The sequence below is a fragment of the Ceratotherium simum genome, chromosome 10 (assembly GCF_057802395.1).
Source record: "Ceratotherium simum simum isolate JZ-2026a chromosome 10, ASM5780239v1, whole genome shotgun sequence".
NCBI lineage: Eukaryota > Metazoa > Chordata > Mammalia > Perissodactyla > Rhinocerotidae > Ceratotherium > Ceratotherium simum.
In genome coordinates, this window is record NC_141909.1 from 56209960 (window position 1) to 56234090 (window position 24131).

A 24131-nucleotide genomic window follows, 5' to 3' on the forward strand; every position below is an offset into this window, starting at 1 on the left:
CAACTGCTAGCTAATGGCAGGCTGGAGGCTGAGTAGAGGAAGGCACAGGGTCCACGCTGGAAGGGAAAACCATTCTTAGTAAATAATAGTGATCCTCAAGGCAATAAACAGGCCTGAGACCTGCAGAGGAGCAGATCTGAAAAAAAGAAGCGATACATAAGTAGATGTGATAATATTGTCAATAAATTGAGAAAAGCAAGTGGCAGATGTTTGTATAGTATGATTCTGTTTGTTGTTAAAAAGTGAATATACAGGTCGGCTCATATATGAATAAAAAATACTGGAAGGGTAACCTAGAAACTGTGGGAATTAGCGAGAGGGGCAAGGAAAGGGTGACCTTTACTTTACACTTTGCATCTCTTTTCTGTTTGAATGTTTACTGTGAGTATACAGCCTATTTATAATTAAAACAAACTAATTTAAAATGTTGTACAAGTGAAGCATAGCAGGAAAAAGGAGTAAAATTGGCCAGTATCAAGCAGGAGACAGGGGTCACGAAATAATTTTTTCCCAAACAAGACAGCTCACCTGAGCCTGCGGGAAGTGTTAAGAACACTTTTCTGCTTACAGACCCAGAGGGAAAACCATCTCTGACTGTATCTTTTCTTTAATGTTCCTCATAGCCAGGTCTGTACTCAACTTAGGCGAGGACCTACCTCCTGCCTCCTCCCCAGGCATCTGGACAAGATCTGAGAGAGGTGAGTCAGGGAGAGGCTCGTTCTGGGCCACACACCACAGCCAGGCTCAGCAAGTGTCTCTGAGGTAGGGATGGTCCCCTTCCCTCCGCACCAAAAACTGTCAATCGTCATTAAAAATATGGGACTAGAGTTGGGCCTGCTTGGTTTGCAGCCCTGTAAGAATGGTGGTGATGTTGGTGGTAATGGTTAAGAAGCCAATGGAAACTAGTTTGGAAACTGAACTGACCTTTACAGCAGAAAAAAAGAATGACCAGACTTTACTAATGGTGCCAGGTGGATTCTGTCTTCTTCTGGATTACCAAAAGCAGCCCCCAAAACAGTCTATATTAAAGCTCGAATGACAAGAAATGGGGAAGGGGGTGAGGAAGAGCTTAGTAAAGGGCCTCCAAAAGAGAGAAGGAGCTCTCCCTAACTTCCCACTGACATAGGGGAATTTTACCCCCACAAAACCCCATAGAAACCCAGCCGCAGATGCCTGCAAGGGAAGGACTGGAGTACATTAGGCAAGGCTGATGTAACACACAGCTCCTCTTCTTCACCACCTCCCAGTGCCCCAAATCTTCCAGGCTGAAGTTTCCCCTCTTTCTCTATTCAACCCCTCTGAGTTTCTAAGAGATGACTCCAATCCATTCAGCACAGGGAAGAGTGAGGGACTGAAACCCCTTTTCCCCCTGTCCCGGACTAGGCTATCTGTAGGCCCTAACACCAGTGTCTGTGAGTCACCTAAACTCTTCAGTTCTTATCCCTCTGCTGCAGGGAAGCTCCCAATTCAGACCCCTGGGGACAAGGGTGGCTGCAGGAGGCCCAAGCTGCCCCAGGCTGGTAAGGAGCCAAAGCTGGTTAACTATCCAGTTTTGGGCAGTGACCACCAAATCCACCTGGGCGGCAGGCCTAAGACTTCCCTCTATTTCTCACTCAGATGTGTCGCTGGCCCGACTTCCAGACAACCCCCACACTACCAAGGCAACAAGGCCTTTCCCAACTCCATCCCCACACCCCCTCATCCCCATCCCCAGGGAGATCGGCCCTTTCTGCAGCGCTTGAGTGAGGTCCTGCAGCGTGCTTCCCTCGAGCAGGGACCTTCCCCAGACCCCTGACGGGGAGGTTCCTGTGGACCATCCTCCAGCAGCGCGGGCCCAGTCTGGTCCTTGTTCTACTTGTCTTTTGAGGACCCTCCCGGCGGCCGCCTCCAGTCCAGCCCTCGGCCAGGGGGCAGCGGTGCAGGGGAGACCGTGCGGCCTGGCTTGAAGCGCGGCCGCCCCAATCCCTTCCCTGGGCCTTGGTGGGTCCCCGGCTGAGGAACCCCGGATTGGCTGGGCCTCCGCCCCCTATGCGCGCACAAGGCCCGCGGCCGCTGGAACCCTGGGCTCTGCCGCGTTCGGCCGCTGGATCCTGACCCCGCAGGGGCCCTGGGCCCGAGCGGCTCGGTGCGCTTCGCTCCGGCCGCCCGGTGCGGGGAGGACGCGCGGCAGCGCCTGCCTCGGGGCTGCGCTGGTTAGGTAGCTGGGGGGACCGGAAGGATGGCGAGGAAGTAGGAGAGGGTTTCCTGAGATGAAAGATTACTTCCGTCCGGGCTCTGGCCTCTCTCTGGAGCCGGCTCGTTGGGGGTTGGGGAGCGGGGTGCGCGGGGCTCGGGGGCTGCGCTTTGCCACCTGCAGCGCCCGGGGCGGGCGGGACGCGCTCGGCCCTGTCGGGGGCTAACGCGGAGGGATCCTTGCAGGTGGGAGTCGAGAGCATTTCCTAGCGCCCAAGCCATGGTGGCCAAACAGCGGATCCGGATGGCTAACGAGAAGCACAGCAAAAACATCACCCAGAGGGGGAACGTAGCCAAAACCCTGGTAAGGCGGGGGCGGCGCCGCTGGCCGCGCGGGGCAGGGCCGGCCGGGCCGGGGCGGGGCGGGCCGGGGCGGGGCCGGGCGGGCGGCGGGCGCAGGGCCCTGCCTCCCCGCTCCTCCGCGCCCCGCCGGCCCTCCTGCGGGTCCCGCAGGGTGGGCGCAGAGAGCAGGCTCAGGGCGGCGTCGACTCCTCGGCGCTCTCGTAGGCCCAGAGGGCCCTGGTTGGTCGTGGCCCCTCTGGGAAGGGCTGCTGGGGCTGCCACGGAGGCGCGCAAAAGCCTCCCCGGGAGAGAATTGAGTCTTTGTTTCTGGGAGACACGGAAAGTCACATCCTTAAGGGAACAGTTAAGCCAACTGCTTGACACGAGGCCCGGAACCTACTAGATGCTAGAAAGTTTGTTGAATGAATGAATGAAGGAATGAATGAAAAGGGTAGAGACCATTTATCGTCTCCCCCTCCCATGCTTCACTTCCTGTTCTCCATCAGCAACAAACACGCACCCTGATAAGGTTTTCTTTCCAGCCTCTTTGTGATGGTCTCCCTGTATAAGTTGGAAGTGCAGAATGAGATTGAGACCCGTATTTCCCTCCATCTTGCTACCTGCCTCTTCTCCAGTGAGGTCTCTCACCAGTGGACTAAAGTTTAAATGCAACATTCCTCTTGTTCACCCTGTGAATTCACGCTCATCCTGATGGTATGATCCAGAGCTTTAGAGACTAGTTTATTGCCAGGCATTCTGTGCCCCTCACACTGTAGATTAAAGCTTTATAATGACTTTTAAGTAAAATCTGTGCCTTAATGCACAGGGGTTTCTTTTAGCAAATCAAATTATCTTGAACAGAAAATGCCAGGCCTGTGATTTTGGACATTCAGAGGCATGGCTCGGATGAGTTGTTGGGTAGTGCTGGTCTCCAAGTCTGTGAGCAAAGGCGCCTGGAATCTATTATCCCAGACACTTAAGTGAAGTCCAGCTGAAGCTCGGGGTTTGGCTGGAAAAGCTTGCAGACTTGATGAGGCAATTCCTTTTAGCCAAAGAAATGATGCTGGTTTGATTAACTGAGCAAAAAGCTGGATCTGCAGTCATTACACCAGAATTCTTACAAAACCAAGCAGGACTATGGCAGAGAAACCTTAGGATCAAACTCAACTCAGAGCTTGATACACAGCTCCAAGTTTATGTTCTGCTTGAAATTCTCTCATTTGGGAGTTAGATCATTTAGTTGTGATTGGGCAGCAAAATGCCAATGTGCCATTGAATTGGAACTATTTTTCTCATAGATCTATGTTTTCTCTGTTTATTTTTATTCAGGAAAAAAACCTTTACTGTCCAAGTTAACATTGAAAAAACAATTTTTAATTGATGTTAAAGCATTCAGGGGGGCTGGCCCCGTGGCTTAGCGGTTAAGTGCGTGTGCTCCGCTAGTGGCGGCCTGGGTTTGGATCCTGGGCACGCACCCACGCACTGCTTCCTCGGCCATGCTGAGGCCGTGTCCCACATACAGCAACTGGAAGGATGTGTAACAATGACACACAACTATCTACTGGGGCTTTGAGGGAAAAAAAAAAAAGGAAGAGAATTGGCAATAGATGTTAGCTCAGAGCTGGTCTTCCTCAGCAAAAAAAGGAGGAGGATTGGCATGGATGTTAGCTCAGGGCTGATTTTCCTCACAAAAAAAATTAAAAAAAAAAAAAGTAAAAAATAAAGCATTCAGGGTTCTATATTCCTAGAAGATCAGTTCTTCCCAGGATATCATACAGACTAGTTGAGGTACTGAAAATCACTAGTTGTACAGTTCTTTTTTTTTTTTTTTTTGCTGAGGAAGATATATCCTGAGCTAACATCTGTTGCCAATCTTCCTCTTTTTTTTTTTTTTTTTTGCTTGAGGAAGATTAGCTCTGAGCTAACATCTGTACCAGTCTTCCTCTATTTTGTATGTGGGACACCACCACAGCATGGCTGATGAATGGAGTAGGTCTGCGCCAGGGATCCGAACCCTCAAACCCCAGGCCACAGAAGCGGAGCACGCAGAACTTTAACCGGCCAGCCCCTGTGCAGTTCTTTTTAATGAACTAAGGAATGAGAATTCAGTTGCCAGCTTATCTGACTGTGGAAGTAACAACAAAGCAGGAAATAATTTGCAGAGCTGTTTTATGATTTAGGCTTGGTAAACTCTGTGTCTGCCACCTCTAGCTTTTCAAGACCAATAGAAAATGTTTGGGACCTGAAACAAAAATTGTTGGCTCAAAAATAAGGAAAAAAAAGGAAAAATTGGAGAAAAATCTGTTTAAATATCTAGAAAACATAATCACCTGCAGTTTGACTCAACTTTTAGAGCTACATTCAAATTGTGTTTAATGTACAATGTGAGTGAATTTTAATAGGTTCTGATATACCACGGAGTGGGCCCTTCAAGGGTGCCTGGCGCCTATGAGGGTTTTTAAGTGGTCCCACTAAATTTGTAATGAAAGTTTCCAAACCAAGCCATGATGTATGTTTATTTTCCCTTGGTTAGAAAGGCTTTTTGGTTAACTGTGTTGTAAATAGATCAGCTTCCCAAAAGAAAAATGAAATTCTCTTTCAAAAAGAGACACTTTAAATCCTAAATCTCATTTTCCTAATTACAGGTCAAACGTGATTATACTTTGAAAGAAGTAACTTGCAAGGAATAACTTGTTCAGGATGAAATTCAATAAATGGGGACAGATGAACAGATTCTAACTGAAAATTCAGACTAATCATTTAGAAATAAACTCCTTTAATTGTATGCAGATGCTTTGGTATTTCATTATAAGCTAATAGCTCTGGAGTGAAACAATATTATTCTCCCAGAATGCAGGTAAATCCAAGAAACAGAGAAATAGAATAGTCATATCGTGATTATATAGTAGTAACTTCTCCAGAATGAAGGGGGAATTTACATTTCAGAGTTCTGAGTTACTCCACTAGTGTCTTATTACAGAGAAAGCCATCTCCTGACATTTTGGAGCCTCAGAACGTGGCCGACTCCTGTCTGAAATGAACCACGTCACTGCAGGATTCTCCTGCTTTTCTTACCTTTCCCAGCGATAGATTCAGGCTTGGGTGAATTGTCCCAATGGGATTGTGCTGGGCACAGCTTCCAAAAAAAGAGTAACTCAAAGCTCGCCAAAGTGGATATATTGGTATTATGATCAGTCCGGTGTTCTTGAGCTCTCAAAGTCCCCAAATAATATTGAGTCACAATATTTAATGTCATCAAAAAGGTTTTTGTGTTATATGCTCCAAGCTTGCATGCTGATAATGTGTGTTTTTCTGCAAAGGAAAACTAAAGGACTCCCTTTGGTATCTGCATTAGACCAATAACTCATTTACAGGCTCCTGAATTCATTTGTTGGCTTTGCTGGAGATAGAACGAAATGAATTTTTTATATAGCATTAGTGGGATGACAGCAACAGATTTGGTTTCTGGTCAACTGTGACAAACTGTTAGGAAGTTGGTCAAAGAGAGTGGGGAGGGCTAAATGTCACGCTCTGTGCAGGTAACTTTATTTAATATCTCTATTATTTACTTGATCTGACGTTGACCTGGTCTTAAGTGCCAAAGAATAACACAGTGAAAATGCTGGTTAAAGTTACACAATGATTTAAGACTGATTTTGTTCTTGTCTGGTCAAGAGAACCATCTGTTCCCTTACAGTGCGATCTGCCATCAGGCAAGAGTCGTGGTGGATAGAAGCTTGTCAAGGATGGAGAAGTGAATGGTTCCACTCCTTGGTCAGAGTCTACCTGCCACTGACACTAATCCACATTTCTCTAAGAGGAGTGTGGATTAAAGAGTAAGAGGAATGCAAGGATAACCCCATTACCATTTAGAAAGTACTAATAAAAAAAAAATATCCTTCCTAGACCCTGTCTTTACTCTACCTGACCTAAGAAATCATATTTAATGAAGCTTGTCTGCTTATTCTTTCTTTGATGAACATTTATTGAGTATCTACTATGTCTAAGTTCTGTGTCAGACATTGCTACACATTGATGCGTGCGAGAGAAACAGTACCTGCCCTTGGGGGGCCTCCAGTTGAGTGGAGAGACAGACATTAAACACATTATCACAAGAATAAACGTAGAGATACAAACTGTGATAAATGCTATCAAGAAAAAGTACATCACGATGTAAGGGACAAGTGAGCCCAGTTGAGGTGGAAGAGAGAAGACGCTCTAAGAATGTAAGCTGAGAACCAAAGAATTGTTGCCTTGTCTATAATAAAATGAGCTCTTTAACTTATATTGGCTATAGCCTATTTTTGGCTCATGCTAAGGAGGAAATATGTAATGAGTTCTTTGCTTTTTTCATTCCACCTTCTCCCTTTTTATTTGAGAATTTCACTGCTTTTTCCAATGCCTCTCAGAAAATAGTGTTTTTCCATTGATTATTTGATTTTAAGGACCAAGCCCTACCTGTGAATAGACGTAGAGGGGTTGCAGAGGGCCATTCTCATTATGTCTGTGCTTTTGGTTTGAGAAGAGCAGGAGGTGTGCAGGGCTAGATTTCTGTGGGTACAACAGTCCCTTTCTGCTGGCCAGGCAATGCAGAGATTTCTCCAAAGCGTAAGCTTCAGTAAGGTTTAGGAGCTTTATTACAAAATGCTGCTTCCCTCACATCCATTCTCAGTTGCAGTGGTGCTTTTGCTGTTCCAAGGATTTCCACTGCACCAACTTCCCAATTTTTTTTGGCATGTAGAAGGTTTTGGGAAAACAGCTATGCTCTGTGACCCTACTTGGAATTCACAGATGCAGAAATTAAAGATGAATCTGTTAGTGGAAAACACCCAGGCTCTGTCATGGGGCAGACCTAAATTTGAATCCCAGCTCTTGCTCAAGTTAACAAACTTTGAGCCTCAGCTTCTCAACTACAAAATGGAGATAATAATACTTGCCTTGCATGGAGTTGTGAGTCCTGGAAAGAGTGGGTGTAGACGGCCTCGTATAGTGCCTGGCATACAGTGTGCTTTCAACTAAGGGAAACAATTATTGGTAATATCCTTTTTGGCTCCCAAATCACTGTATTGGTTTATGTATTTATACCCCATCTGTCCCCAGAATATTTAAGACCACTAAGTTCATCGAGTTACAGGAGTACAAATAAGGTTATTAATGAATTTTCCCAAGCCTATCTTGATCTTTTACAATTGACTTTATTCATCTATATCTGCCCACTGGCATTGAGACTGGGTCTGTCTCGTTCACAGTGGTATCCCCAGCCCCTAGTACCATGAATGTAGTACTCAATAAATGTTTCTAGAATGAACAAACCTAATTTTACTTTCTCTCATTCCCTTTTAGAGGCCGCAAGAAGAGAAATATCCTGTGGGACCATGGCTGTTGGCACTGTTTGTTTTTGTTGTCTGTGGCTCAGGTATGGGTTTTTCGCTGACCTTATCTCCCCTGTTCTCCTCTGTCCTTCAAAAACACATATTTTATTCACAAGGTAAATAGACAAAAAAATATATGGGTTGGGGATCAAGATAATCACTGCCTGAAGCCTTAATCTTAATGGGTTTTGATTTAGTTTCTATCCCAGCAGACCAAATATATGAGTAGAGACAGAATTGATACACTATAAAATCTTAATCATGAAATGATTACACTGAGCAATTAAATTGGCTGTAGACACTTTAGAGTTCAGTTAAACCTTTCTGTGAAGACATGGCCTAAAAAGGGCATTTAGAACAGAAAGTAGAGCACCTGTCTGGCTGAGATAAATCCACATTCCAGAGAGAGGGAGAGGCCTTATGCCTTAAGAAGAAGCTCCACTGAGCTCCTAGATAGAACTGGAGCTTTGACCTGAGCCTCAAGGTGCAGTCACCTGATACTGGAAGGTGGCAAGTTCAGAGATACACTCACATGCAAACACATACATACACAGGGGAAACTTGAGCAAAAAATTGTTTCTAGTTGAATTCTGTTGTTGGGAACCTTGACCTAATTCCTGGTCCCCATGGGTTGGGTCTCTGAAATACTAGAGAATGCAGGTCACTTCTAACAACAAGGCAGACCTTCAGAGCCTCCCATCCTCTATCACCTCACTGAGGGCAGGGAAGGCAAGGAGTTTACATCTGCCTGCAAAGATCTAGGCCTCCCAGGAAGCTATCATTCTGCCCCAATGGCAGGAGACACCCATGACTAAAGATAGATCAGTACCTCTGATCTTGAAGAGATCATTCTCCCAAGGAAACAAAAGCTCTTAGGAGGAAGGAAGGACCTGAAGGACTTGGCATTATTGTTGCTTGAGGCTCAAATATTTTAAAGATGATTTGGCGTTCCAAGATGAGAAGATCTTCCACTCAAAGAAACAAAACTGTATCCCATTCCCAAAGATATGTCCTCGAAGGGGATCTTTTTTTTTTTTTTTAAGATTTTATTTATTTATTTTTCCCCCAAAGCCCCAGTACATAGTTGTCTGTCATAGCTGCACATCCTTCTAGTTGCTGTATGTGGGACGCGGCCTCAGCATGGCTGGAGGAGTGGTGCCTCGGTGCACACCCGGGATCCGAACCCGGGCCGCCAGCAGCGGAGCGCACGCACTTAACCACTAAGCCACGGGGCCGGCCCCTCGAAGGGGATCTTTTGCCCAATATGGGCATCCCTCATCTTTAACAGAGTTTACCCAACCTCTGCTGGAATACTGCTGAGGGTGGAGTGCTCACGTCTTCAGAATGCCTATGCCCTTTCTGTACAGTTCTAATTCTATTAGAAACGTCTCCCCTCTTTTGAACTACACTGTGCTATCTTCTCAATAGTTCAGGAGTGGACTCCTAAAATCACACAGCATGGACTCATTCTCTTCTGAACATCTTGAATCTTCAGGTATTTCAAAGATGACTGACTAGTGGTTCCTTCTGCAAACTAAACTTCCCTAGTTCTCTCAACCTGGCCTCATAAGATGTGGTTTCTAGACCCCTCTTCTGGATACACTTCATGACTCTCTTCAAGTATAGCATTTGCAACCACAGAAGTTGGTCTAGAAGTGATGCGACTGCTACAGAGGCAGTAGGATTGTCACTGCCCTTGATCTCATCACTCTGCTTCTATTAATATGACCCAGGCTCGCAGTTTCTTTTTAACAGTCACAGCACATCCTAGACTCACATCCAACTAATGGCCAGCCAAGCCCCACCAAGGTCTTCTTCACATCAACTTCCTGCAAGCTTCAGAGATGCATCTACATATCTCCCTATCCAAAGTTGTCCCCTATCCCCATCATACATTGTTTTTTTAATTCATGGCCCTCATCAACATTTGAAATATATATTTAGTTTGTTTACTTATTATACATTTCCCTCTACTAGGATATACGCTCAGGGAAGGCAGTGTTTATTTTCCACTAAATTTGTAGATCCTAGCAGAGTATTAAGCACATAGTGAGTACTCAGTATGGTTGGATAGATGGATGGATGAACAAAGCCAGATATTCCCCATACGGTAGATATCCAGTCAACTTTTTTGAGACCTAATATAAAGCTTCATGAATTATTCTATTAAAATTTTATTGTTGGTTGTCAGTTGTCTTTCTACAGAGTAGCCATAAAGTCTAGAAACATAGAAGAACATACATAATAAATGGCTTACTGATATTACATTTTAAATGTACAATATGGTCAGTGAGATTACATGATATATTCAACATATTGTCCTTCATTAGCAATGCATAGTTCAGAGCACTGTACAAAATTGCAATGAATATGGTGTATTAATTGCAGCATTTCCATCACTGCCTGCATATTCATCTGTGATGCAATACCTCAGATGATCTGTGATCTGTCTCTGATTTTCACCCAAAAACAAAACAAAACAAAAAAACCTCTGCCTTTAGCATGCCCCAGAAAAATCAATCTATATAAAAAAGTTATCTCCATTTCCAGGCTTTATGGACAGCCTGTAGATTGTTAGATCTTGAACCTCGAGCCTTTTATCTAATTATCTTTCTTTCCCAGCTTTATAGTCTCTGAAAGTATATTATTTCTCCAAGTCACTGATAAAAGTCTAGACTTAGAGAAGCCCACAAAACACAATTAGACACAACTGTCTTCAGGTTGACCTTGAACTTGTCAGCAAAACTCATGCAAGCAAGTAATCATCGTGTCTTGAGGGTCCCCTGTGTGCCTGGCACTTTGCTGGGCTCTGGAAATACAAATCCCTTCAGGACCCTGCAGGCACTGGGGGAGGCAGATAAAGAAGCTGTCAGTTGTAGCCCAAGGAAAGAATGATATGACAGCAGAGGGCCCAGAGTACTTGGCGAGCACAGATAAGGGACTGTCTTAGTCCGTTCAGGCTGCTATAACAAAATACCACAGGCTGGGTGGTTTATAAACATCAGAAATTTATTGCTCACAGTTCTAGATGTTGGAAATCAGATTAGGGTGCCAGCATGGTCAGGTGAGGGCCCTCTTCCTGGTCACAGACTTCTGCTTGTATCCTTATGTGGCAGAAGGGGATAGGGAGCTCTATGAGGTCTCTTTTATAAGACTACTAATTCTATTCATGAGGCCTCCACCCTCATGACCTAATCCAAAAAGGCCCCACCTTCTCCCACCATCACACTGAGCATTAGGATTCCAACCTATGAGTTTGGGAGAACACAAACAATCAGACTATAGCAGGGACTTCTAAATCACACTGGACAGAAGAGAAAGTTTCCCAGAGGAGGTGCCATTGGAGCTGAGTTTTGAAGGACAAACAGCCAGACAAAGGGGAGGTTATTCCACATGAGGAAACACTACGTGACAAAGGTGTGGAGGTTTGAGATAGTATGCTAGGCTCAAGAATGGCCAAAGCCTAGTCACAGGGACCTGTGAGGTCACCATGCAGCCCGTGTTTTCAAGGACTAAATAGATACAGAGCTGGTATTTTTTTCTTTTTTGGCTTCAAGATACACAGTAACTAGAGCCCTCCCCAGTCTGTGCCCTGAGGTAGCATATGGGAGGGAAAAAGCCAATAGAGTTATTCAGTGTGGCTTGTTTTTCTCAAAGCTGTGCTAGTTCTCAATATCCATCCTCTTCAAAGGACTTAAAAACCTTCTCTAAATGACATTTTAATTAAAATTTTGCCAGGCTTATTGGTCTTTATGGTAGGCACTGTCTCATTCCCCCTTAGGTAAATTGGGACATTTGCTGACAACAATCTTTTGGAACCTTCCCAATCTCCATCAGTTATGTCGGAGATCAAGTACATTGGCTCTGTTATCCTGTCTGTGGGTTTATCTGGGGGCCTGGGATGGGAGCCTGCAGGGCCTGGAGTTTTGGACTTGAAGTGGCCAAGAGGACACACCATGAATTGGCATGCCGCAGCCCCCTGCTTTTGTGTCCAGTGACCTTGTATTGATGCTTCTTTAAATCCTGCTGGTTCAGACCATTTTGCTTTTGTGGAGAGGCTAGACATAACACGGGAGTTGGGTCCTCTTACTTTCTCTCTCCTCTGTTAATGTGCTTCCGTGATCCCTAAGCAATGGGCGTCATCCCTTTTTTAATCAGAACTAAAAATAATCCACCATCACCACCCTTTTTTTTTTGCCAGCTTTAGCATTTTTTTTTTTTTTGCAAGCTTCAGCTCAAGTCGGGTACTATTCTCACAGAAATATGTCACTCTTCTCAGTTTGTCCTTGGTACTGTGCCCTTCCTTCTGTCTTTGTACGTGTCCTTTTCTAAACCAAACATGCCGTGAGAAACACAATAGCTCCTTTAGATCTGTCCCCATTGCCACTTCTCTGGGATTAGTCACGATTCAGTTCGTCTTGCAGAGCCTATGATCCTTCTTGAGTTTCTCCCTTTTTAGGGTCGCAGGCCATAGGCTCCTACCTATCTTTCCTCTACATTTAAGACAATGCGATTTCCTCAAGTCTGGCCATTCCATTATCAGTTCCTGTGCTTTTCGTAGTGAGCCTCTGGGTGCCAGGGTGGCCGAAGCCCCTTATCACTGTCCTTTCTCTCGCCTCTGTTCCAGTTTTGTAATCCAAAAGTAGAAAGACCCTCCACATCTCCTGTCCGACTGTCTGTTTGTAGTATGCACAGCAGCACCCTCATGCCTGCTCTTGTTTGTTATGCTCACACAAAATGCACTGGAGCTTCTGGCAGGATTTCCACACCTCCTCAGACACCTGTCCCTCTCTATTGGGTCTCTTTTCTCTGAACAACATGTACTCATAAGCCAGGCGCAAGTCCCGTTTCACCAGTCCCCATGATACCTGCAAGGTCATTTGCCCTCTCTGAGTTCCTGTTGTTGGTTATTCATATTTGGTATATTTTTATGCAGACAAGAAAAATGTGAACTCTTCTCATGTTAATGAAGATGTTGATCATTGATCTGATTCTCTTGAAAGACTCACCCACTTTCATTTCCTTACTCTATACACCCACTGTTCCAACTGATGACTGGTTGGCTGAAGTGCTGCTTTTAGAAGTAGTGTCAGTGGACCGAGGTAAATAAATATTCAGGTCAGGCAAGTGATAAGGAATGCACATTTTATCTGTTTTCCTAGCTATGCTCTGAGAAAGAATTAAGGCTGGTAAAATGTTGACATTTAGGTATATGCTCACTTATTTGGTCACCCTTCCTCCATTTTATGTGGCAAGTTAACAAACCTCTGAGAGGTTATAGGACCCTTTATTATGGAGAGTGACGTGTCACAGCAAACTCTCTACCCCTTGCTTCCCAGCTTCCTTCCAGTGGCCTTCCTCATTCTCCACACATGCCTTTCGTGCCTGTGGTGCTGATAAGAGCAAGATAAAGAAAGGAAGGAAGAGGAACGGGGCCAGGAGTGAGGTTACAGAGCACAGGCCTCAAGAGATCCCTGGCACAAGCACGCACCCAGGGAATGCCCACCCCCTCGCTGGGCAATCAGATAAGAGCTCCAGACCTCCTGGGGCTGCGCTGAGGTCCCCCAGATCCAAGTCCAGCCCTGGTACATGGTTGTAACCGCTAATACCTGACCCTGTGGGGAGGCAGCTGGAGGAGGTTATCTGAATATACCTCCCTTCAGAGTAAGCAAATTCCCACTTTCCATGATTGCAAAAGGTCTCTTAGGCAAGAAACTTCTTTGAAACCTGACCAATTGGCACTAACAGGATAAGAGGCCTTAGAAGAGAGGATAGTTTCGGAATCTGCCAAATGTGGGTTCAAAGCCTGGATTCACTATTTACCGGCTGAATAACCTTGGACAAGTTATTTACTCTGTATTGATTTCCTTATCGATCAAACAGGGATAATAGGAGCCCCTCCAAAGGTTGTCCTGGCATTGAATGGTTCCAGGGATGTGAGTACAGCCCACAGCAAACTTGAAACCTGCAGATCCAGTCACCACCCCTCTCTCCCTGTAGCCCCCGTGGAGAATAGTGGCACCGTAGATGGGACTGGAGTGCCATTGGGGTTCTTAAGCTGCCATTCCCCTTTCATCCAGCCAGGCTGCGCCTTTAATTGGCAGGCTCAGCCACTCACGTTGGCCTTGATCTTTCAGGAAGCGGTAGGCCCTGCCTCTTCACACCAAGGATAAGTGTGAGCAATTTAGGTGATAACACTCTGGGTGTGTGAGACTATTTTCCCATGGTAAAGCATCAAAATCTTTCAGATCTCCCCACGCACGAGAAAGGAAGCACCCACATGCAGACTGAAATCGGTGAATAGGGGTTTATACTTTACGTTGAATATCAGAAATAAAATGTAAGTTTCATTTCCTTAAAGCAACCTGAGTACACCACTGTTTTGCTATAAAAGTTTTCTATGTGAGATACAAAATCTTTGGGAACAGTGTGTTCTTTGAGACACGATGTTATCCAGATAGGACATCTCGGGGCCAGATCGTGCTTTGTTTTGTTTAATTTGTAACCAGTTTTATTGTTATTAATATTGTATACATTCTGTTGGAAATCTAACACCTGTTTCTCAGTCAAACACCTGTTATAGGTCCCCTCAGATGTTTATTCCAACAGGCCAGGAACTTCTCTTGTTCAAGTCTTGGCCTGGAACTATGTTTTGCTTCAGCCTTTCTAACTGGTTGCATTTGCCTGTACTTGATCTCCTGGGACCCCAGATCCTCATTGAAGTCCAAAGGATGTAAGCACCTCCCTTAGAGACTTGGCCGTTTTTTCTCTCTCCTTTTGATAAAAACATTATCTTCCATTTCTGCAAGCAGTGGGACCTCTTTCCAGATAAGCAGCTTCTCCTGGCTCTCTCGGTCCCCAGTTTCAAAGCCTGCCTCTTTGGAGAACTGTTGGATAGCTTCTGAAGAGTGCTGGTTTTTAATCTTGAGACTCAGAGATAAGCGTGACCCGGAACGTCTGTCTGAGACAGCAAAGATGCTGTCACACAGATATGCCAACTGCTATCTTCACGAGACACTTGCGGTCTCTATGCACTTCCTCAGACCCCTAAAGAAGCTGCTCTCCGCTGTTTGCGCCCAGAGCCCTCGCCCCTGGTTTTTTCTCCGCCTTTTGTCCTCAGCTCTTTTAAGAGCCTTATGGAGAAGGATTCCGAGGCCACACCAAAGCTCTGTGCGAAAGCCTGCTACAGTTGATTAGTGATGTCTGTCATAAACGTGGTATTGACAGCAGGGTCACATGCTCATCGTTGCTATCCCTGGCCTGACCTTTTTATAATGTTAGTGCCGCAGTGTTCACAGAACAACTGTCTTCAGCATTTTCAACTTTCCTCTTTGACTAGAATGCCTCCCGGACTCAGTGAAATTAGGTCTTTTCCTTAACATGTTAGCTGTTCAGACAATTTGGTTCTTTAGTCAGCATATACATGTTTCTTGTGATCCCGTAGCATTATTTACCTTTTCTGAGCCCTGGTGTGATACTGTACGTTGACAGGAAGCAGCAATCTGAGTAAAGCACTCTTTGCAACATGGTTGTATCCTTCTCCATCCTTACCCCTCATGGAGGTTTCAACTGGAATTAATGGAGTCACCATTTAATTCCCATCATCCTTTGATTCCCAGAGGGAAACTCTGCATACCAGCCATGCCCCAGCTCCCTCCCTCGGATTGTTTCTCCCTCATGGATTCCTAATTTCAATTTGACATCTCTCTCCCTGGCCAAGCCTGATATTCATTTCCTAATTAGAGATTATGAGGATTTTCATGGTTACTGAAGCCTGGGTATTCCTGAAACTGATTAGTTTATATCCCCCATCAAAGGGAAACCTCTAGGGTAATAGGATTAACTAGTGACTGTTATTGTCTTCATCATTTTCTGTATTTTCCAATTTTTTCAGTGAGCATATATTACTTTTATAATCAGAAAAAAATAAGTGTATTTTAACAACAAGACATCTAGACTAGTTGTTTTTAGTCTTTTTTTTAAAGCAGCAGAACTCTTTGTTCAAATCTTAAAGGGAAACAAATGAAAGAGTGGCTGTTCTGGTTGAAGTGGGCTCTGTGCGTGTGTGTATGCGTGTGTTTGTGTATATGTGTTTGTGTGTATGTGTGTGTGTTTGTGTGCATGTGTGTGTATGTGTGTGTGTGTATAGAGGGTACCTCTTGTATTGCTGGATATTCTGATTTTTTCATCTCCAGAAAGGAATACACGTCTGGACTCTCTTTGTCCATCAGATAGGAAATTGTGTCTGGCTGAGAGCTGGCCTCTGTTATTACGGAGTTAATGCCTTTTAGCAAAAAGCCCGCTAGGTTTATTTGGCACCATCAGTTGTGAGTAGCTGTTCTGTTTCTGGGCAGGGACATCCCTTTTGTCTATCAGTTAACAGACTGTACTCTTCTCCTGTATCCTCCAGGAACTCTGCCTGCAGGGGCTGGGGCAGGGAGTAGGGAGAGAGAGAGAACGTGTCACGGACAGGTCCGTTTTTCAGGACAGCCTATTCAGAACAGATATGAAGAAGTGATTCCCTGAGATGTTCTTGGCTGGGCCTGAACTCCTCGCCTTCTCCCAGCCTCATGTTTCAGGTCTCCCCATTTCTGGAAGGGCCAACACTCCTACCCTCCCTAGGACTGGCTGTTTTTGTTAAGGATGGTGTGGAAGAGGGAAAGGACTAAGTCACATGTGTGCCAACTCCAGGGCCAGCCTCCCTGGGTTTGAAACCCGGCTCTGCCACCTACTAGCCGCGTGGCCTTGTCCAAGTTACTTACACCCACTCCAACCTCAGTTGTCCCATTCTTAAAAGGGATAGTATGTGTTCCTAACTCCTAGGGTCCTCATGAAAATTAATGCCGAGGATTAAATGAGACAATGCATGTCAAATGTTTAGTGGAGTCACGGTAATGGTTTTATAAATGTTTGTTGTTATTGTCATTATATTGGTGGCCCTTAGTCACACTGTCTCCCCACCTTTCAGCCTCCCTGGCAAGGTTCTGACCAAGATGCTGAATGCTTCCAATAACATTTTGACCTTTCTGGTGACTTTGCTTTGTAATGGTGAGAAAACTCCATTCCAAAGAATGGGACAACTGAGGTTGGAGTGGGTGTTTGAATGGAGTAGAGGAGCATAGCTCTGAGATACTAAGGAATTTATGTGAGCCCCAGCTCCCACCTAGACAGGTCAAGGCCAGAGTTTGTCAGCCAGAGGTCAACGGTGTCACCTCTGCAGGGGCAGCTGTAGCCTCTTCTCTATTTCTAGAAAGAACGCTTTGTAAACTAGCGGATGGGGGTGAGCAGGATCTGTTCATACAACTATTTTGACTACCATTTCTTGAGTACTTATTTTAATGCCAGGCCCAACACATCCATTTTCTCTTCTAGTCACACCGTCCCTACAAAGAAGCTACTCATTTGTTCAGATCACGAAACTGAGGCTCATAGAGGAAGTCAGCCAGCATCCCATAGCTAAAGTGTGTGAGAGCAAGTACCTAGGCCTAAACTCCAAGCCTGTCTGCTTTCTATTACCCTGAATCCTTCTCTCTTACCATTTCCCCAAAAGTACTGTGGAGCAGAAGGTTTCCACCAACTTGAGGACTTTAGTATATGACTACATATTGAAAAGAACTCCTGTTAAAACATCACCTACTTTCCCTGCTAGAAAAAGTGCATTGTCCAGAGGTTCCAGCTATGCAGCCATCCTGGATCTGCTCCCAGATGGATAAAGCCGTGACCCAGCCACGGGCTGCTTTTTGACTGGGCCACTGGGCACCAGATCTACTTACTCTTTTCTGGACACTTGCTCCAGGACAGATTTGAATTCACCATGTTTGCAGGTTGACCACATAGACACTGGCCTTTCCTGGAGACCACCAGAACTATCTGGAAATTGTGACACCTAGAGGGAGTCACACCCCCCGAGACTGGCAAATGGGATGTTTGAGGAACTGCTCTGGAACTCCTACCTCAGGATCTGAGATGGACAATGTGGAGAAGATGTCTCATCAGCCATTGGCTCCCTCAAGGTGACTGCAGCCTTGCTTATTATGTGCTACCCTCTGCCCTGTGCCCCTTGGTGTATGATCTCCATCTCAGAAGAGTGATTCTGCTGCCTGCCATTTTAATGTGGAGACAGAGCATCACATTCTTTGCTAATAATATCCCTTCTTTTGATGGTGCCTTTCTGCCCTCACCTGCCCCTGGCATCTCTCTCTTCTTCCTGTTCTCCATCTCTGGAGAAGCTATGAGAAACACTACCAGAAAATGGTGTCTTGCCCTTAACTTTCCTTGTGCTGGTTCTTTTAGAGAGCTTAATGACGCACCTTTGCAATGTCTTATCTCCTAACATTTCTACTCATCTCTCACGGGGCCCACACTATTTTTACAAGCTTTTTCATTTTTTTTTTAATGAAAAATAAAGTTGTGTGATTTCTAGAGCTGTTTTATCCTCCTAAAGTATATTCCTCTGGCCTGTCTTAATCTCTCTTCTCAGCAACTCCCTTGATCTCACTTATCATCAACTATTTTCAATAAGAGTAGCTTTCTGAAGCCCCCTATCATCTGGCAGGGTTCCAGCTTTCTAGGATTTTCCTAGGGGATCCACTTCTGACATCCCTGTGTCCTTCTGGCACTCCCAATTAGCTGGGGTAGGTCAGTCCCCAGGTAATAGTGGGTTGGGATGACACAGTCCCAGGCCTTAAGGACTTTGCTTTTCCTCCAAGGACTGAGCTCTTGTGACATTTGAATCTAAAGTTAGCCGTTTGATGCTGACTCTTTTGGTTTGCAAAGTAATCAATTGAGGTTTTTAAAATATATTTTCTCCCTCCTCTTCACAATTATTTACCTTTCATTCCTTCAATAAATATTTACTGAGGACCTACTATGTGCCCATTGCTGAGCTAGGCCCAGGGGTAGAGCAAAATCTTCCAAGGGCCCTGCTCTCCTGGAGCTTACAGTCCAGTGGGGAAGCAAGACTGTAATCAAGTAATCATGCTAAAACATGTAAAATTTCAGCCATGAAAGTGTCTGAAGGAGAGGCACGTAGGGCTATGAAAGCATATAATTCAAAGGGCTGTTATACTCTGGATAAGTGGTTCTCAAAGTGTGGTCCTCGGACCAGCAGCCTCAGTGTCACCTGTCAACTAGTTAGAAACAAACACATTCTCATTTCCCACCCCAGACCCACAGGATTAGAAACTCTGGGGTGGGGTCCAGCATCTATGTTTTCAAACGACCTCAGGAGACTGTGATACACACTCAAGTTTGAGAACTCTTGCTTCAGATGATCAAAGAAGGCCTCTCTGAAGAAATAACTTTTGAATTATGAAGGAAAACTAGGCAATAGGGTAGGGTGGGGGAAGTATTTCAGACAGAAAGAATGGCATGTGTAAAAGCCCTGTAGTAAGAGCAGACAGCTTTTGAAAACATGAGGGAGTACCCCACAAGAGGAGAGTGATACAAGATGAGTCTGGAGAGGTGGACAGGGGCTGGGATATGCAGGTCATGGTGGCCTCACCAAGTTTTGGGCAACAGGAAGTTTTTGATGTGCTTTTTAAACATAGGAGTGACATGATATTATATGTTTTTATTTAAAGAATAATTCTAGCTACACTGTGGAGAAAGGATTGAAGAGGAGCAAGAGTAGACCAGTTGGAGGTCATTACAGGGGTCAGGGGAAAGATTATGGTAACTTGGACTAGGGTGGTTTCTGGGGAGATGGAAAGAAAAGTAAATAATCACAAGATTCTTAGGTAAAGTCCACAAGTCTTGGTCATCAATTGGAGGTGTCCAGGATGACTCTGGCATTTTTGATTTACATGTCACATTGGAGGATAGTGATACCAAGTTTGGCAGTGGGAAGAGATCATGAGAAGATCTTGTTGAGTTTGAGGTGCCTTTGAGCCACATGAGTGTGAATTTCAATTATATGGTAGAAGGTATGGGTCTAGAGTTCTAAGGAGATATCAGGGCTGGCAATACATGTTGGTGAATCATCAAAAGCTAAGTGGCAACTGAAATTGTGGGCCAGAATGAGATTGCTCAGGGAGAAAGAATGTAATGATGAGAAGAAAGTCAGAATCCTCATTGAGGAACTTCAACATTCTTGTTGGTCAGGTGGAGTTAGGATGACCCCCATACAACACGTTTAGTGTAAAGAGTCAAAGAGAAGGAGGAAAACTAGAAACTAGGAGAATGTAGTGTCACAGAGGCCAAGGGAAGAGAGAGTTTCAAGGAGGGAGTGCTTAGCGATGGCGAGTAGAGGAATAAGACAAAAGGTGGCTGAAGAACGCCTGTTGGATTAAGTGACAAGGAAAGTCATTTGTAGCTTTAGTAAGAGATATTTTAATGGAGAGAAGAAAGCAGAAGCCAGAATGAGGTGGATTGAGGTGGGAATGGAGGGTAAGGAAATGGAGAAAGTGAGTCTAGGCAGCTTTTTGGAAATGATTGTCAAGAGGAGGAGAGGGCACCTGTTGATGAGATGTGGAGTCAGCAGGATTGTTCTGGTTTGTTTATTTTTGTGAGTGGTTCTTGCCTGTTAGAGCCTAAGGATTTCATTGAAAAGGGATGAATAAAGAGAGATGTGGCCATCCAGGATCCTAATCGCAGATGGGAAAGTGCAGGAGCTCGTGGATTCTGTAGTTCCTGCTCTAGCCTGGATTTTTCTGAACCTCTGTGACAGCCCAAGGCCAGATCCCCTGACCTGGAATGCCTGCCTTCCCTCCCTTTCTTGGCATCTCTCCTCCTTGCTGTCTCGCCTGCCCACAGCCCCTTCCTGCAGCCGCTCAGCTGTTTTCTCAGCTTTGTTCACCCACTGTTAAGTTATTAACTTGTCAGGGTCTAGACTCCCCACTTCCTTTCCCACTTTGAACCCACTGTTGGCTCTCTTCCTGTTCGCCGCCTCGGAAAGTCGCATTTGGAAGCCAGAGCTACTCTGCAGGTCATTATTGGCAGGCACACAGACTTACAATTAATATAATTGGTATAGGATGTTGAAGGCTTCTTAAAGACATTGCTATGACTGAAAAAGGAATATTAAATACAACCATCTCTCCATTATCTTAGATGTGGAGGCAGATGGTAAACTTAAAAGACTTTCTTCAAAGTAATTTCTCCAAAAGGGTTCAATTTTAAAGGGTCACCTGTAAACATGTTAAGGACCTTCAGATTTTTACATGTTAATTCATGGATTCAATCAGGGTCAGGAATGATATTTAGTTAGTTTTTACAGCAGACTCAGAAATAGGTAAATTGTTTTCATATAAGTGTTGCTACTCTGAGACAAGCAAATTTTGTCCAAGATTCTTTAGAAAAATTTGCAGCAGTTCCTTAAAAGGAATTGAGTGGTTTTATCATTACCTAGCACTTTTGAAGTCATGCATTAACTTAATGGGTGTGATGGTCTAAGGCGCAGACTGTTTCCTGTTCGCTGACCTACATTCTGCTGATAATGATTTCTTGTCTAAGGATAAAATGGAGAAATAACATTTTTGAGCATCTATTATGGGCAGATCTTTTACTGATGTCATCATATTTGTTCCTTGCAATCCTTTGAGGTACATATTATCTACAGTTTTAGAAATAGAGAAATCAGAGCTCAGAGCTGTTTAGTAAATTCCCAAAGTTCACTGCTCTAGGGAGTGGCAGGTATACTTGCCGTCTTGTCTTCACACTCATCCAGGAGAAGCCGCCGTCTTTGCTGTAATAATAGTAATAATGGCAATAGCTCCCATGCCTTCAATCCCCGTTGTGTGAAGAGACTTCATGTATGTCGTATCGTATCTAACAACACTGCAAGTACTGTGGTCTTCATTGTGTAGAAGAGGAAACAGGCTCAAAGAGGTTATTTGCCCAATCGCACAGCTATTCAGTGAACTATGATGCAAACTCAATTCCATCTCATCCTAACACTGAACTCTAAAGTAAGGTTGTATGTCAAGATTAGGGATATTTCCCTGATCCCATGAACAAAGCCTGAAGCGTGCTGGATGTAAATATCTTTTTCCTAATGTTGTTGAACATACAGCTGCTTCTCAGCACTCCTGTTGGGCCAGAATACAGAATGTTTGTTTAATTTTTATTCCTCACCAGCCTTGGGAGGGCAGGACAGAAACATCAGCTATTTCTGCAAGCTTATACGTTTTGGTAAGGTACTATCACATCCATCTAGCAACTTCTCCTGTCAAGACCCACCCAAAAGCCCAGAATAAGCCAAGAAAACCTCTGAGTGCAACCAGAATTAAATATCACCGGTTGTTGGATTAACTCCTTTGCTCTTTCTAGAGAGGGGTCCCTCCGACGTTCACACAGAACTGGTTTACTCTCATTTTAGCCATAATTCTAATAGACTTTGTTTCCAGCTTAGTCTGCAGCAGCATAATGGAAGAGAGCCCACTGCAGATTGGTGTAGACACCAGAGATGTGACCAGAGATAAGAATAATTAAGAAAATAAATGATAAGAAGCAGAAATGAGAGCCCAGAAGTACAGCCGACCAGAACTATTTTGGTGTCAGATCGAACAGTGCAGCAGCCTCCATGAAAATGTTAGAGCAGAGTCTTATCAATTACTGATTTTCATTCTGGTCACACTGAACATTCATGAAAAGTTAACATTACATCATGTTTGGTGTATATCCAATTTAGGAAAGTTGTGATGTGTGCAGTGTTATTTTAGAAAAAACAAAATAAAACAAAAAATGCATTAGTGCTTTATCTACCCTTCAAATCTACCTGTCCGAGAAAGATTCCTCAGGCCCCCTGTGTTCTTTATCTTTGTACCCCGGAAGCACAGTGCCTGGCACAGAGCATGTACTCACTAACGTGAGATGACGAAATGTCAAACAACTTGTTTCCCGAGGGTTCTGAGTAGCCTGATTTACTGTGGTCACTTAGGAAGCTGCATTCCTGGGTATATTCCAGGATGACTTTATGAAGGAGAGAAGAGGTAAGCCCCCCTGAGAGCTCAGTGTTTATTCTGTTTTTACACATGATTAAATGAGGTGATACCCAGCTTCCCCTCAAAAAAAATCATTCCATACATGGTAGTTGCTATTATCATCATTACCATCATCTGCATCAAGATTGACCAATATTGCCCGATGGGGAGGATGTGAAAAAGAAGTTGAGACCTTCCTCTCCTGGTCCCTTTAAACCCAATAGATAGAACCAGGCTGGGAACCATCTAACCAGCTTTTACCAAAATAAGTGGGGGGGGGTCCCAGAAATTCTCTGTGGGCTTACAGGCTACCCACCCACTCCGCGTATCAGGAAGGAGGTCCACTTAGTGAAGACTGAGCCTTGAATAAATCAGTCGTGCTCTTGATGAGAGACAGCCACATTGCAGAACGTTACAGGCAGCCAGAAGATGCGCTTGCACGAAGGGTTATCGGCAGCCAAGGGCCCCGCATCATGCTTCTGCTCCCAGCACCTGGCCTGCCTTCCCAGCTCAGGGGCTGCTTGTTTTCCAGGTCACGGCCATTTTGAAAAGGCGGCTTCACTGACCTGTTAAATGAGTGCAGTGCCTGCACAGAAGCCTGTACCCCTCTCCCCAGCAGCAGCAGACCAGTTCTGGGAATGGGGGCCAAATCTCTCAGCCCCTGAGGGATTTCTGGCCTTAATTCCTGGTGGAATTAGCAGGAATTATCCATAAATCCCTGAGGCATCCATCAGCAGACAGAGCAAGGCTGCCTCTTTCAAGAAGTTCACTGACCTCTTGTTAACTTAACTCCTTGTTAGGAAATATCTAATCAGCTGTGTGCTAACATGTCAAGGGCCCAGGGGTCAGCAGAAGCAGGGTTGGGTTTCCAGCTGTGTGCTGTCTGGTATCTGAGCTGTTGTGTTTTCCTCTTGCAGCTATCTTTCAGATCATTCAGAGCATAAGGATGGGCATGTGAGAGGCCCGGGGATTTGCCACTGCCCCCTCCCGCCGGAGGCTAGAGGACCACTTAAGCTCTTAGCCGGGTATCTGTGGGAAGCAAACCAGCCACACAGAATAGAAAAAAGGCTCCCTCGATTGTTCCCTGATCACTCCATCGTGGATGTCAGACCAAATTGCCTCTCACAGGACATCTTGGTACATCCGTGTTCTCAAGCGGAAAGGACATTTTGCTTTTCTGTTGGCAGAATCGGGAGCTCCCGGGTGTCTGGGTTTCTCCCTCCGTTTCACTAATGTCTGCACATGGCCCTGAGTTATCACTGGTTTACTTTCTATGGATACAGTCTCTCCTCCACTGGGAATTGGTTTTACAAATAAATGTCTT

General features: G+C 44.9%; 1 protein-coding gene across 2 annotated transcripts; it reads left to right on the forward strand.

Annotated features, from left to right (window-relative positions):
• The first annotated feature begins 1770 nt into the window (after positions 1 to 1770).
• Positions 1771 to 24131, forward strand: SERP2 (stress associated endoplasmic reticulum protein family member 2). Of its 2 annotated transcripts, XR_015553357.1 has the most exons (5): positions 1771 to 1980; positions 2419 to 2536; positions 7858 to 7930; positions 17711 to 17899; positions 23725 to 24131. XR_015553357.1 is itself a non-coding variant. In XM_087435764.1 (4 exons), the coding sequence occupies exons 2-4, from the start codon at positions 2453 to 2455 to the stop codon at positions 23763 to 23765; spliced, it is 198 nt and encodes a 65-aa protein (XP_087291890.1). In that variant the 5' UTR covers positions 1771 to 1980; positions 2419 to 2452; the 3' UTR covers positions 23766 to 24131. The 2 variants fall into 2 exon arrangements, 1 of the variants encoding a protein (XP_087291890.1); XM_087435764.1 differs by lacking the exon at positions 17711 to 17899.